This window comes from Bombyx mandarina, chromosome 06, assembly GCF_030267445.1.
Source record: "Bombyx mandarina strain Sakado chromosome 06, ASM3026744v2".
Lineage (NCBI taxonomy): Eukaryota > Metazoa > Arthropoda > Insecta > Lepidoptera > Bombycidae > Bombyx > Bombyx mandarina.
Genome location: NC_143213.1, coordinates 11,998,818 through 12,011,983, shown reverse-complemented (window position 1 = coordinate 12,011,983; position 13,166 = coordinate 11,998,818). Strand labels below are relative to the sequence as shown.

The 13,166-nt window shown below is 34.8% G+C and overlaps 1 protein-coding gene across 7 annotated transcripts in view; it reads right to left on the bottom strand.

Annotated features, from left to right (window-relative positions):
• LOC114252949 (peripheral plasma membrane protein CASK) overlaps positions 1–13,166 on the bottom strand; it is a 250,090-nt gene that overhangs the window by 14,027 nt on the left and 222,897 nt on the right. For 5 of the 7 annotated variants that reach the window (XM_089728384.1, XM_089728385.1, XM_089728379.1 and 2 more), the window contains 4 exons: positions 1,988–2,179; positions 1,188–1,352; positions 697–765; positions 303–332 (listed from right to left, as the gene is read on the bottom strand). In XM_089728384.1, the coding sequence (XP_089584510.1) occupies positions 303–332; positions 697–765; positions 1,188–1,352; positions 1,988–2,179 (456 nt within the window). The remainder of the gene's footprint in view (positions 1–302; positions 333–696; positions 766–1,187; positions 1,353–1,987; positions 2,180–13,166) is intronic. The other 2 variants (XM_089728381.1, XM_089728382.1) reach the window with 1 other exon arrangement.

Below are 13,166 nucleotides of genomic sequence, written 5' to 3'. Positions count from 1 at the left end.
TGTATTACTAGGTATTACATTGATAAGTTGAATAAATGATTATTAAATTAAATTTTTAGTTATTGTTTTCTTTTCAAAATTATCATGGGGGCTATAGTATGAAAGATGCTAAAAAGAAGCGATTTCGTCTCTTTTTTTTTATTCTTCGCCATGGGGTAATATCAACTTACACAAAAATATTATGGGGTAATAATTAAAAAAAGTTCCCCGACCGCCGGTGTATACAGACAGATACATAAACACAACATCGAACATAAAAAAAAACATAAATACATAAAGTAGCAACTGGATTCGCTACTTACTAGCACGGGCGAAGGCTTTATCCGGAAAAGCTATTAAGAACAACAAAAGAATAAAATTCAAATTTTAATTTTCTCTGTGTTAGATACCAATTTATGCATAGGGGACAAGCATTGAGAGTGATTTATGTGCGCTTGTCGACTTTACCGTTTGTAACAAGCGTTAGTATCACACTACCAAACTATAGTGTCAGTAACAAAAACTAGTCTTGTTTGAGTGTGGAACTTTACATGTCATTTAAAAAAATATATGCATTTAGTTAAACTAGCCACTACTGAAATCACACGGCTTGGAAATTAACAAGTTTAGAATGCAACCAACATTATTATTATTTGCATAATTTTAATTTGTTAAATACAGATTAGTAGTAGTAGTAGTAGTAAGTTATTTGTTTACCTCGCAAGGTGGTGGCGCCGAGCGGTAGGAAGGTACGATCTTGAAAGTGACGGAGCCGCGAGCCTCGCGCTGTGGTAACATTAATTTTTGACGTTAAGTGAAACTTTTGTTACATCGTCTCAAACTTTTTCGTCTGTGTGTTGCATGTTGCGTGACGGTCGGCCGCGGAGTAGGGATAAAGAGAAAGGCGCTCGGACTCGCTCGTCAGAGCAGCCAAGGCCAATATTGCGGGGCCTATAGTTCGCAGCAGCTGACCGTGTATTGTATAGGCTATTACTCATTTGAGACCAGTGCTCCACGCTATTTTGTTTGTTTTTGTCAGTGTTTAATGCAAATGTTGTTGTTTGTGAAAAAAAAATCACTTTTACCGTGGTTTCATAAAACCACACAATCCTTTTTTTTGATAACATCACAAACCATTGCTGAGTTTGAATCCATTTCAATTCAAAGAGAAAACACAAAGCGAGCAATGTAACGAAAAGAATACGTACCAGCATTCTTTGTAGTTGAGCGACAGATTGATTTGCGACAGGCGTTCCGTTAATCTCTTTAATCTCGTCACCGACATGCAGCGTCGCCTGACGATGTATCATACCGCCGTGCATAATACGAGCAACGATGCAACGTCCGTCGTCCGCTAGTTTTAGAGTAATTCCCTGAAAAGCGTCCAGAAGCATATTCGTAGACAGCGGCCCGCAAAATGAGGCAATAAAAAAGGTATGGCATGTCTAATTTTGACAAAGTATAAAATGCAATCCTCTATTATTATTATTTTTTGCTTAGATGGGTGGACGAGCTCACAGCCCACCTGGTGTTAAGTGGTTACTGGCATAGACATCTACAACGCAAATACGCCACCCACCTTGAGACATAAGTTCTAAGGTCTCAGTATAGTTGCATCGGCTGCCCCACCCTTCAAACCGAAACGCATTACTGCTTCACGGCAGAAATAGGCGGGGCAGTGGTACCTACCCGTGTGGACTCACAAGAGGTCCTACCACCAGTAATTAAGCAAATTATAATTTTGCGGGTTTGATTTTTATTACACGATGTTATTCCTTCACCATGGAAGTCAATCGTGAACAATTGTCAAGTACGTATTTCATTAGAAAAATTGGTACCCGCCTGCGGGATTCGAACACCGTTGCATCGCTATATACGAATGCACCGGACGTCCTATCCTTTAGGCAACGACGACTTCTAAAATTGTATTGTCTTATTGCTTGGTTGTGGCTTTTGAAAGCTATGAAGAGATCTAAATATTTTTTTATAGAAACATAATTGATCAAACCATTGGCTCGTCGGTGTTTTTCTGGAACTGCACGAGGCGCACCCTGGTCACGTTCTCGAATTCGGGTTCGGCGTCGTCTTCCTCTTCGGGCGGCGGTGCCGTCGTGCGACCGTTGACCGGCGGCGGAGAGGCACGCAATGACTCCTCACCGTACACTTCTCTGGCGACCACATCATGCGCCTGTAGAAGGGCCTAAAACAAAGAAATAAATAAATTGTGTGGTGTCGTGGGATACCGGATAGGAACTTCGTTCCTTATTATAAAAATATTAATTTTAAGTTCTATTCGACGTATAAAGAAAATAAAACTGGAGGTTTCGCAACAACCCCCGGGCATTCGGTAACGTGCGAACTTATTGTGGTACACTTCATTCACGGTTGTTTGCATAAGAGTTAGTGTATTGCGCAAATGAACGCTCTGAGATCGTGGTCAATGAATGATAAAAAAATATTTTATTTTTTGTACGTTATTACAAAGTTAAGTCGTACACTGTGTGCATTACTAATAAAAATCTTACGTTACGGACGTTCGTTCCCGGTTAGGGTACCCCCCTCCGCATCGTCCCATAAGGAACTGCGTTCCAAAAAATTGTATTTTCTACATACAATTCACAATAATCAGTTTACATTTAAATTCAATATAACGTCCCGACTCAAAATCAATTGAAGCTCAAACGTTGAACAACCATTCTTAATTCAATTAATTAGCAAATTAAACGTATCCACATTAATTTGGTAATTAAATTCGATTCACTGATCACAAGCATCGCAGAGGAAGAAAGATAATTTAAAATGTTCTCGTCCGATTCCATTTTCCCTTTCATTTAACGTCTGAGTGCTTTTGGCATCCGATTGTGAATGTAAAGTGGGATATACCCAGCGGCCGGGTCGTAATATTGCAACGATACGGTAATCCAGAAAGTGTACTGACGACCGCAACTGATCCTCGGATTTTGAGTTGCTGCCGAGAGAAAAAAAAAACTCATGGAATATCATGAACGCAGACTGATTTATGACGACTAAAGCAATAAATTTGATCAATATTTAATTAATTTTATAGATTTAAGCTTACATACTCTAATTTATCACGAGAATATATTCTACTAGCCGTACTCGCCCGCTTCGCTGGGCATTTAAAATAAACATTATTATTAGGGAGTCCAACACTCATATAAATATTAGCCTATCCATCAAGTACATGTATTTTCTACATGGACACCAAGTTTCAAGTCAATCGGATGCATTGTTCAGTAGTTATAACGGAACATCCGTAAAAACCGCGGTAGATTTATATATTATTATAGAATAGATTAATCAGACAACGTTTGTATGTTTTTATACGTCATCAACCCAACTATCAAAAATAAGTTCACGGACTCGTCAAGTCTGGATATCATTTTTAACCTCTATATGGTGTAACGATACAAAAACTGCAAAAGTCGTTTTGGTGGATTCAAGGGTGCCGGCGACTAAATGATAATAAACTGTTTCTTCGTTAGATTTCTTGCGCTTATGAAACTAAGTTACATACATTGATTGGGTTTCACTTGGGCGGCATTTTGTCTGTCCGTGCATTCAAAATATATATTGCATTACACAGCACAACAACTTCTACTATCGTCTACTTCCACACTAATTCCCGCAACGGAAATTTCCATTCAAATGATAATGCCAACTGCAACGGCACTCCCTCCATTGTTTTGCAAAGTCTGACATATCCTGAGTTTTCAACTGTAACACTGTTAATCCTCGTAAAGTGCTAACGTGTTTTGTTTACGCGCACGGGCTTCGTGGAACGCGTAATATATTCCGATGTCTGATTTTCGGATTTACAAACTGTAGTTGCGATGAGCGCGCACGGAAAGATAACAAGGAAATTTGCATAAAGATTGATATTTTCACGCGTTGTGTATTCTCAATCAATTCATGTTTCGTTATAATTTTGTGACAAAGTTTAAATATAGTTCATTAATTTTTATATATTAATACGTGAAGCAAAAATGTTGTACCCCTTTTTACGAAAATTGCGCGGACGGAGGAGTATGAAATTTCCCACACTTGTAGAGAATGTAGAGAAGGAGTGCACAATGCTAATATATTTTTTAAATAATGCATAAAAGATACATTAAATCAATTAAAAAAACATTACACACACTACCATGTATTTGACACACACACATATGTATATATATATACTCTTTGTTTATTGTCAAACTTTAGTTAATGCTTAAAGTCTGTGGTCAAATTGAAAATAAGTTAATATTGTTTATCTTTTATATTATTTGTCTCTAGTGTAGTGTTGGCGAAATCTGTGATTATAGAATTATAATAAATAGTTTTTGACAATATAACCATAATAATGTTCAAACTTATGATTTCAATTAATTATAGTCGAATTTGGACTACTGCGGGACCACTAGTTTTTATGAATATAATATATTTTTTTAGCAATTAAATATTTTTAACTCTATGGTTACTTGATTGTCTAGCTAACATAACAAAATGAGACGAGACCAGAATCAAACAACTTTAATATGTGTTAACTAGCAATGCTATTTCTCAATTGTAAAAAAATACAACTGCTTGATAATTACTTTAAATTTCCATTTACTTCCTAAAATATTATATTTACTTTCGACTGATTAATTTTTTTAAACTACTCAGCTATAAATAAAATAAATTTTCTTCTTGCACGAATAAAATATTGGGCATACAAGTCCACAATATTGGGCATACAAACGATCGGAAAACACAGACACGAAATTCGTCGCTGTATCGATACATCGATATCATTTAATATCAGAAACATGCAATAGCTGTGTCGACAAGCAATTCGGCCGGCAGCAAACAAGATGCGCCGAATCGTAATAGAATCGATGACCGCAAATACTTATCGAAACTTCAGATTAATATCGTTATCCCAGCGACATGGTGAGTCAGAATGTAGTCTTATAAAAATGATATATTTGTGCATATTAAAAATGAGTTTTTGGTTGATATAACAAAAAAGAGAACAGAAGTTTTATATTACAGAAACATGTTTATGACGATAGTGCATTTATATACACGATAAACATCAATTGAAAGTGTCTATTTACATAATTATATATTATATGGTTATGATAATATTATTAGTCGCGTCCGTATTTAGACTCAGTAGTGGTAATCGAAATTCGACTATAATTAATTGAAATTATAAGTTTGTACACTGTTATGATTTTATGGTTTCTTCTTCTCAATCGTGTCACTCTTGACACAGTGGTCGTGATCGTCATGTAGTGTTGGAAGGGGCAGACTTGATGCGTCTCACGATGTCGCGCCATCTCTCCCTTTTATTTTACTGTAAAAGACTATTATACTTCTATAATCACAGATTTCGCCAAGACTACACTTTAGACAAATTTTAATAAAAACAAACCATAATTAATTTATTCTCAATTTAACGACAGTCTTTAAGCAATAAGAAAAGCTTGACAATAAACAAATAGTATGCATGCGTGTATGTGTCAAATACATGGTAGTTTATGTAATGTTTTTTAATTGATTTAATGTACATATTTTTTATGGTAAATTTAAAAATATATTAACATTCTGCACTCTTTCTCTATATTCTCTATAAGTGTGGGAAATTTCAAATTCCTCCGTCCGTAAAAAGGGGGTACAAAGTTTTTGCTTCACGTATTAATATATAGATATGGCAAATCAAAAATAAACCGACAAATGCACTTTAGATCACAACATTTTACCGAAAATTTCGAAATACATTTGACCTAAGCTTAGGCCTTTGTCAATTTGTCCAATGTATTCGATGCAGTGCTATGTTAATTTCTACATGACAACCAAGTATCTCTGGTAGTGCAGGCGCTACGAATTCAACAGTAGGATCCTTCGTGTCTCACGTGACAACTTAGATTGAATTTACATATAGTTTACTTAGCTAACAATGTTGATCTTGTGACGTGTGTTCGGGCATTAACAAATTAAATTGTGACATTATAACTTCATAGTTTAAGTTTGAAGTTATATTGTGCATCTAAATTTGAATGAAGGTCATAACGAAAATAATTTTGCTGTATTAAAAATAGTTAAAACAGATAGCATCTATAGTTAAAATAGATAATTTAATTTTATTGATTTTACCGTAACCTTAAGGAAATAGCGTTGTAGCAGTCAGTTTATTCCTATAATTTCCAAATAACATGATGAAAAGCGAACACTACTCGTAAATAACAGGACATGCTTAAAAACTTGTAGTGAAATCGATCAGAGATTTCCCCGAATGAATAATAAATAAATTATTATTTCGTTAAATTATTTATTCGTGAGGAAAATAATTATCTGAGTTTTGATTCAAAGTTTAGTTCTTTAGCTTTCTTCTCTTGGTTAGTGATGAAGATAAGTTATATTATTTTTAGCTTTTAATGATCAGAGCCCCAGTTGACAGGTTCTTTGAAAACTCTATGACATTGAATAGTTATACGAAGACTTAATGAGAGGATTTTAATAGAAAAGTTCTTTTGTTATGCATTTTTAGAGGAACGTTTAGTGCATTAACTGAGCTTTAAAATATGAATATTAACAGAACGAATGTATTATGTTATAATATATTCTTTACTTTATCTTTGTTCATTTGAGTATGTGTATTTACATATGAACGTAAATACTATACTAATACTTATGAAATCGTACAAAGCGTTATTATTATAAACTACTAACAAAGATGTAAAGATGTTATAAATATTTTATAAACATAGAATCGCCATGTACTCATTCAAGAAAGTTTTTCCCGAAAAGTAACATAATCGTATTTTTTTCTTTCAAGAAATCTACTTGTCAAAACAACCACGGACTATGTAGAAAAATCCTAAGTGGGATAAAGTAATGAATGTGTCGTATGGAATCCCGTAAGCTTTCCTGCTGTGATGAAAATGAAATTTATTTTCTTCGTCGTATTTCGTCTGTGATTCATTAGTGGCTCTTAAAGCAACATATCCTAGTCTCTACGGGCTAGATTTTTTCACACATATATTAAAATAATATCCATCCGTGTTGCTAATAACTTGTTAGAGGCTTTAAAGTCTAGAATGTTTTTATTTTTTTTCAATTGCTTAGATGGGTGGACGAGCTCACAGCCCACCTGGTGTTAAGTGGTTACTGGAGCCCATCTACAAGGTAAACGCGCCATCCACCTTAAAATATAAGTTCTAAGGTCTCAGTATAGTTACAACGACTGCCCCACCCTTTGAATGAAAACGCTTAACTGCTTCACGGCAGAAATAGGTAAGTCGGTGGCACCTACCCGCGCGGACTCACAAGAGGTCCTACCACCAGTAATTACGCAAATTATAATTTTGCGGGTTTGATTTTTATCACACGATGTTATTCCTTCACCATTTGTTTTTAGTTTTGTTTCGTTTTATTCCAGTTTATAGCTATTTCGGGGACACTGCAAAATCGAAACCATTATTTTCCCTATTTTATTTCCCTTTTGATCACCGCAGTTCCAAGATTTAGGTATTATATAAATATGAGATAAGCCACTTCGTCTTTTATATCGGCACTTAGGTTCAACCGAATTCTTTAAGAGATATTTAAGTGTTTAGAAGTTCGGGTGTTTCTTTTATTACCATCTTATTTTACAAATCGACGCTTGAAAGGCAAACGTGACTAAGCGACAATAACTACTTTGTACATAAATGATAGGCAATAACCATATTCGATGCGCAAAAAAATTATATTTCTAGGTCTATTAAAATCATTTCAATCCTAAAGCTACTAGCTAGATTCTACTACAGCTAGATTCGTTAAAATAAATTTTGTTTTCAGGTATTTCAACTTTAAATTAGTCTACTGTAAAGTTCACGCATTGTCGCTTAGTCACGGTTGCCTTTCAAGCGTCGATATATATTCGTTACAACTTAATATATCATGTTATTAAACATACATATAAACATGTCAAGTTATTGGTTTTTATTTTTCGAATATAAAACAACATTTTTTTATTTCATATTCTATTAAAAAAAATATGTATTATGTAAAATATGAAACAATAAATAGTCCAGATATTTAATCCCGACGACGTCAGGCCAGTCTCGCGGCTTGACGTCCGCCAGAACGTAATACCGATCTCTTAACGGCGAAAAACAACTAAAGCCTGCTCGTAAATGAAATTTTACTGAAATGTGTCGTTCATATTAACAAAAATGGTTTTTTTAATTATTGCATAGCTTGGTGGACGAACTCACAGCCTACCTGGTATTAAGTGGTTACCGGAGCCCATAGACATCTACAACGCAAATGCCAGCCACCTTGAGATATGAGTTTGAAGGTCTCAGTATAGTTACAACGGCTGCCGCACCCTTCAAACCGATTGCTTCACGGCAGAAATAGGAATGGTGGTGGTACCTACCCACAAGACGACTCACAAGACGTCCTACCACTAGTAATTACGCAAACTATAATTTTGCGGGTTTGATTTTAATACTCGATGTTATTCCTTCACTGTGGAAGTCAATCGTGAACATTTGTTAAGTACGTATTACACTAGAAAAATAGGTACCCACCTGGGATTCGAACACCGGTGCATCCCTAAATACGAACACAACTTGACGAAATGAATTTATTGAATTTTTTTATTTATTTTAAATTTGAATTTTAATTACAGTGAATCATTGGATAAAAGATATTTTGTCGATTATTTTCTTTAAGAAAAAATCACATCACATGAAATTCGAAAAATAAGAGTAATTTATACTATTACTGTCTCCCCCTTCAACAGATTACGAAAGACATTGCTGACTGACTTAAAATATTCAAATATTTCGTAACTACCTTTACATTTTCCAAAACACAACCTAGAGCCCATTTTTTAAATCACAATTGATAAATTCGAAAAAAAAAAACAATAATGTATATTAACTCCAGTACGAAATTAATTCTAACTTAACATAAATTTTAAAACAAGTATAATATCTATACTAATATTATAAAGAGGAAAGATTTGTTTGTTTGTTTGTTTCGAATAGGCTCCGAAACTACTGGACCGATTTGAAAAATTCTTTTTCCATTAGAAGCCGACATTGTCCCTGATGATAATAGGCTACTTTTATTTATTTATTTATTTATTTTTATTTTTTGGTTTCATGTGTGTTTTAATGTTTCCGAAGCGAAGCGAGGGCGGGTCGCTAGTCACTTATAAAATAATTTATTAAGCGTTCGTGCTTCAGCAGTATCTTGTACCACTGAATTTCAGATTTTCTGTAATAGACAGTAGGTATGGCGTGAACACAAAGTTCACGACTATTCATTTTTGTTTGACTCAGATTGTTAATGTCATGAATAACGAGAGCGTTTATGTCTTTTGGAGGAAGATAATAATAAACTTTAATCATATTTACTATCGTTATTATTCATTAGATATAAGTACTAATCACTGCTAAAATAATCTGTTAAATTTTCACTTGATTCTAAAACTAAGCCAATTTTGGAAAACAGCAACTCAACAACTTTACAAGTTATTGAATCGAAATAAAAAGCGTAGTTTTATTCGTGTAATCTCATAAACGACTCATTGAAGTTCCAAAATCGCTCAAACCAGATGTTGACGAAAATAAACTTCATCTTACACAAAGCAGACAATAAATAACAATATTTTCTTTCTTCTTGTTCGTGTACACTACTTGAGTTATGAACTGTTTGCATGAAAACATAGATTTGTATTCGTTGCCAGCACCACAGAGTATACAACGATACTATTCGTATAGCTATTTGTACTCAAGCAAAAAGATGATGCTTACAAAAATATCCATCAAAATTCTCACTTCACTCACCGTCTGTGTTTATCACACACGAATAATAAATGAACTTGTTTTGGTAGAGAATCGTTATGGGGAGTACATTTATGAAGAAAAAAAAGATGTGTGGTTTCGTGGGACACCGGATAGGAACGAAGTTCCTTATTATAAAAATATTAATTTTAAGTTCTATTCGAGGTATAAAGAAAATAAAACTGGAGGCTCGCAACAACCCACGGTCATTCGGTAACGTGCGAACTTATTGTGGTACACTTCATTCACGGTTGTTTGCTTAAGAGTTAGTGGATCGCGCAAACGAACGCTCTGAGATCGTGGTCAATGAATGATAAAAAAATATGTTATTTTTTGTACTTTATTACAAAGTTAAGTCGTACACTGTATGCATTACTAATAAAAATCTTACGTTATGGACGTTTTTTCCCGGTTAGGGTGCCCCTCCGCATCGTCCCATAAGGAACTTCGTTCCAAATCACTTAGTCGAACAGATTAAGTTTTATCAGTTTATCGAAACAGTTTAATTCTGTAACTACCGCATTGTGTTAATGAAATTTTTTTTTATAAAATACACAGATGTTATAACTGATATTAGTATAATCCGTGTAATGTAAATCTTTGTGTTTAACGCTTACATGTCTAAAAAGCTCCCTTTTATTGTAGTAACTAAACGCTATTCCACCTGTCGTGATCGACATATTTCTTAATAAAAATTATACCAAGTTTCATCACGATCCGATGAATGAATTAAAAATGTATAGAAACATACATGTATACAAACATACAAAGAAACATTCATTTTTATTTATCTATGTAGATAGAAGCTGTAATTATGAGTATTTGTACTTACGAAAAATTTTCTGACTCACGAATTCGTGCAAATAAATCGGTGTAATTCGAAACAGTACACTAACATTTACTCTTCTAATAATCAACGGATTTCCTTTTTGTTTTGTAGACAGCTTTTGACTATATTTAGCGGAGAAACCAGTTTGTTCTTCAAAATGTCAATAGCATAGCTAGAGAAAATCTAAACAAAAATGGATCTTGAAGTCTCAGTTATTATGGTCGACTTTCGAACGTTAGGCGAACAACCCAAAGACAATACGACCACCAAAGAGTTTACGTTGCAAAATTTCAGTGCGCGTTACATAATTTTGTAATTTCTTGGTAAACAACATCCCGGGAGAAACTGCTAAGCTACACTCGCTCAAATATTATGCGCGAACACCGCAACCGAGCGTGAGTGTTGCAATAAATTCTTTTTTTTTCATTCTTTTCTTTTATTGCCCTTGTAGGCAGACGAGCATACGGCCCACCTGATGGTGAGTGATTACCGTCGCCCATGGACTTCAGCAATGTCAGGGGCAGAGCCAAGCCGCTTCCTAAAATTCACCAAAAACATCCGAGATAAAGCTGGAAACAAATTATCGGACGCAGCTGATGGCCGTGATCTAGAATATGAGTATACACTGAGCTGTGTAAACTCTTGGAGGAAAGTCGTGGACGTAACCTTTGACTGACCTTGAGTTTTCGGACGTCCGACAGAAATCTGGTTCGCCGGATGTTTTTGTCAGTCGAAAACGTCGGCGGATGGTATGCGCGGGGTGCGGATACGGGGTACGCAACAGGGAATTAAGGGAATTACTTTATAATCATACATTAAAAAAAGATTCTTTTTATTTTCTTTCTGGGCAGACAACATAAAGCAGCTGCCACTAATTCTAGAAAGTTCTCACTTTCACTACTCGATATGTTTGCTCGTCTACACTTATTTGTAGAATAGACATTAGAACGCGTCCGCAAGCAGCGTTCCAAAAGACTGTGCACACTTATCAGTCGCGGCTGTCAACCTTAATAATACCATTTTAATTCACTTCGATTACTTTAATGTTCTCTCTAAAGTTATACTCATTTGATTTTTTATGTCGATTTTATTTTGTGTTAATATTTTTTATGATTAGACGAAATTGAAATGTGAAATATCACAAACGATATGTTACCGTGCCCCGATCTATTCAAAATAAATTAAATAGTAGAAATAAACTCCACGGCAGCGGTGCGGACCCTAGAACGGATAATACAAAAAGGTCTAAACTATTTGTAGTTCGTAATAAATCAGGGAAAGGATAAAAGGGAACAATAAGTTCAAAGGATTTATGTTACATATTCACTAGTGTAATATGTTAATTTCATTTTCGGAAAGGCATTAACTGCTTCGTCATGCTAAATACTGTAGAAAGAACGTTTTTCACGAAAATAAAAAAATATATATTTTTATTTTATTTTTAAATATTTGTTCTTGAATTTGGAACATTGTGGAAGCCAAATTTTTATAATATACAAAAATTATCGAAGAAGAATGATTCGATCCAAAACCATTAAAAGCATCGTCAAGGGACACACACACATTTCCACGTAAACAAAATGGTGAGGTGAATTTATTTAAGGGTGTTCGTAACGTCCCCTAAGTAGGATAAGCGGTTACAACGTAACGTTATCGCCGTCACGACTCAGGGAAGCAATTGTACGGGTTTATGCTCATTGGGGATTTGCTTTTTCCACACATTCTGTTACAATAAACAAACTGTTCGGGTCTTCCGGTCGATAAATTAACCTTGTAATTTTTCAAATTATATTTACCTCCTTTTTTGATATTGAACATATGTCAATGTTAACATTAAATTCAACATTGCCAAAAAGATAGGATACCCGGTATATGCGTATCGAGCGATAAGAATATGTCGATTTTCAAGGCCTATAGGTCCAGTATCGTAAGAAAATACGTATGTACTTAACAGGTTCATGGTAAAAGAAAGTAATATCGTGTAATAAATATAATAGTAGTCCCCCAAAAACATAAATTTACGTGGAACGTTTTGTAAGCCCGCACGGGTGGTAGGCATCGGCATCCTTCTTATTTATGTCGCGAAGCAGTCATGCGTTTCGCTTTGAAGGGTGAGACAGACGTCATACAATTTATTTGAGACTAACGCTTGTGCCTCAAGATGTGTGTCGTTTTTCACGCTATGCTATCTTTAGGCTCCGGCAGCCACCAAACACTAGATGCACTATGAGCTTGTTCACACACCTAAGTAATAGTAAAAAAAAACAGATAAATGTATAACGATCTAAAAGATAATTATTATATCCATAGCATTATTGTTTTAGATTATATCGAGCATAGGAACGGTTTCGAGAGTGGCTATAGGAATAAAGGAACTAGCTAGTATAATACTGTTGTTACGCCGGTAAGAGCAACGCAATTTCTCGTCGAATAGTAGAAACGAATATTAAAACTAGTAAAATCGAGAACGATCAAGAAGTGCAACGCCATCTATTATAAAATAGCGGAAACACATATAGAAACAA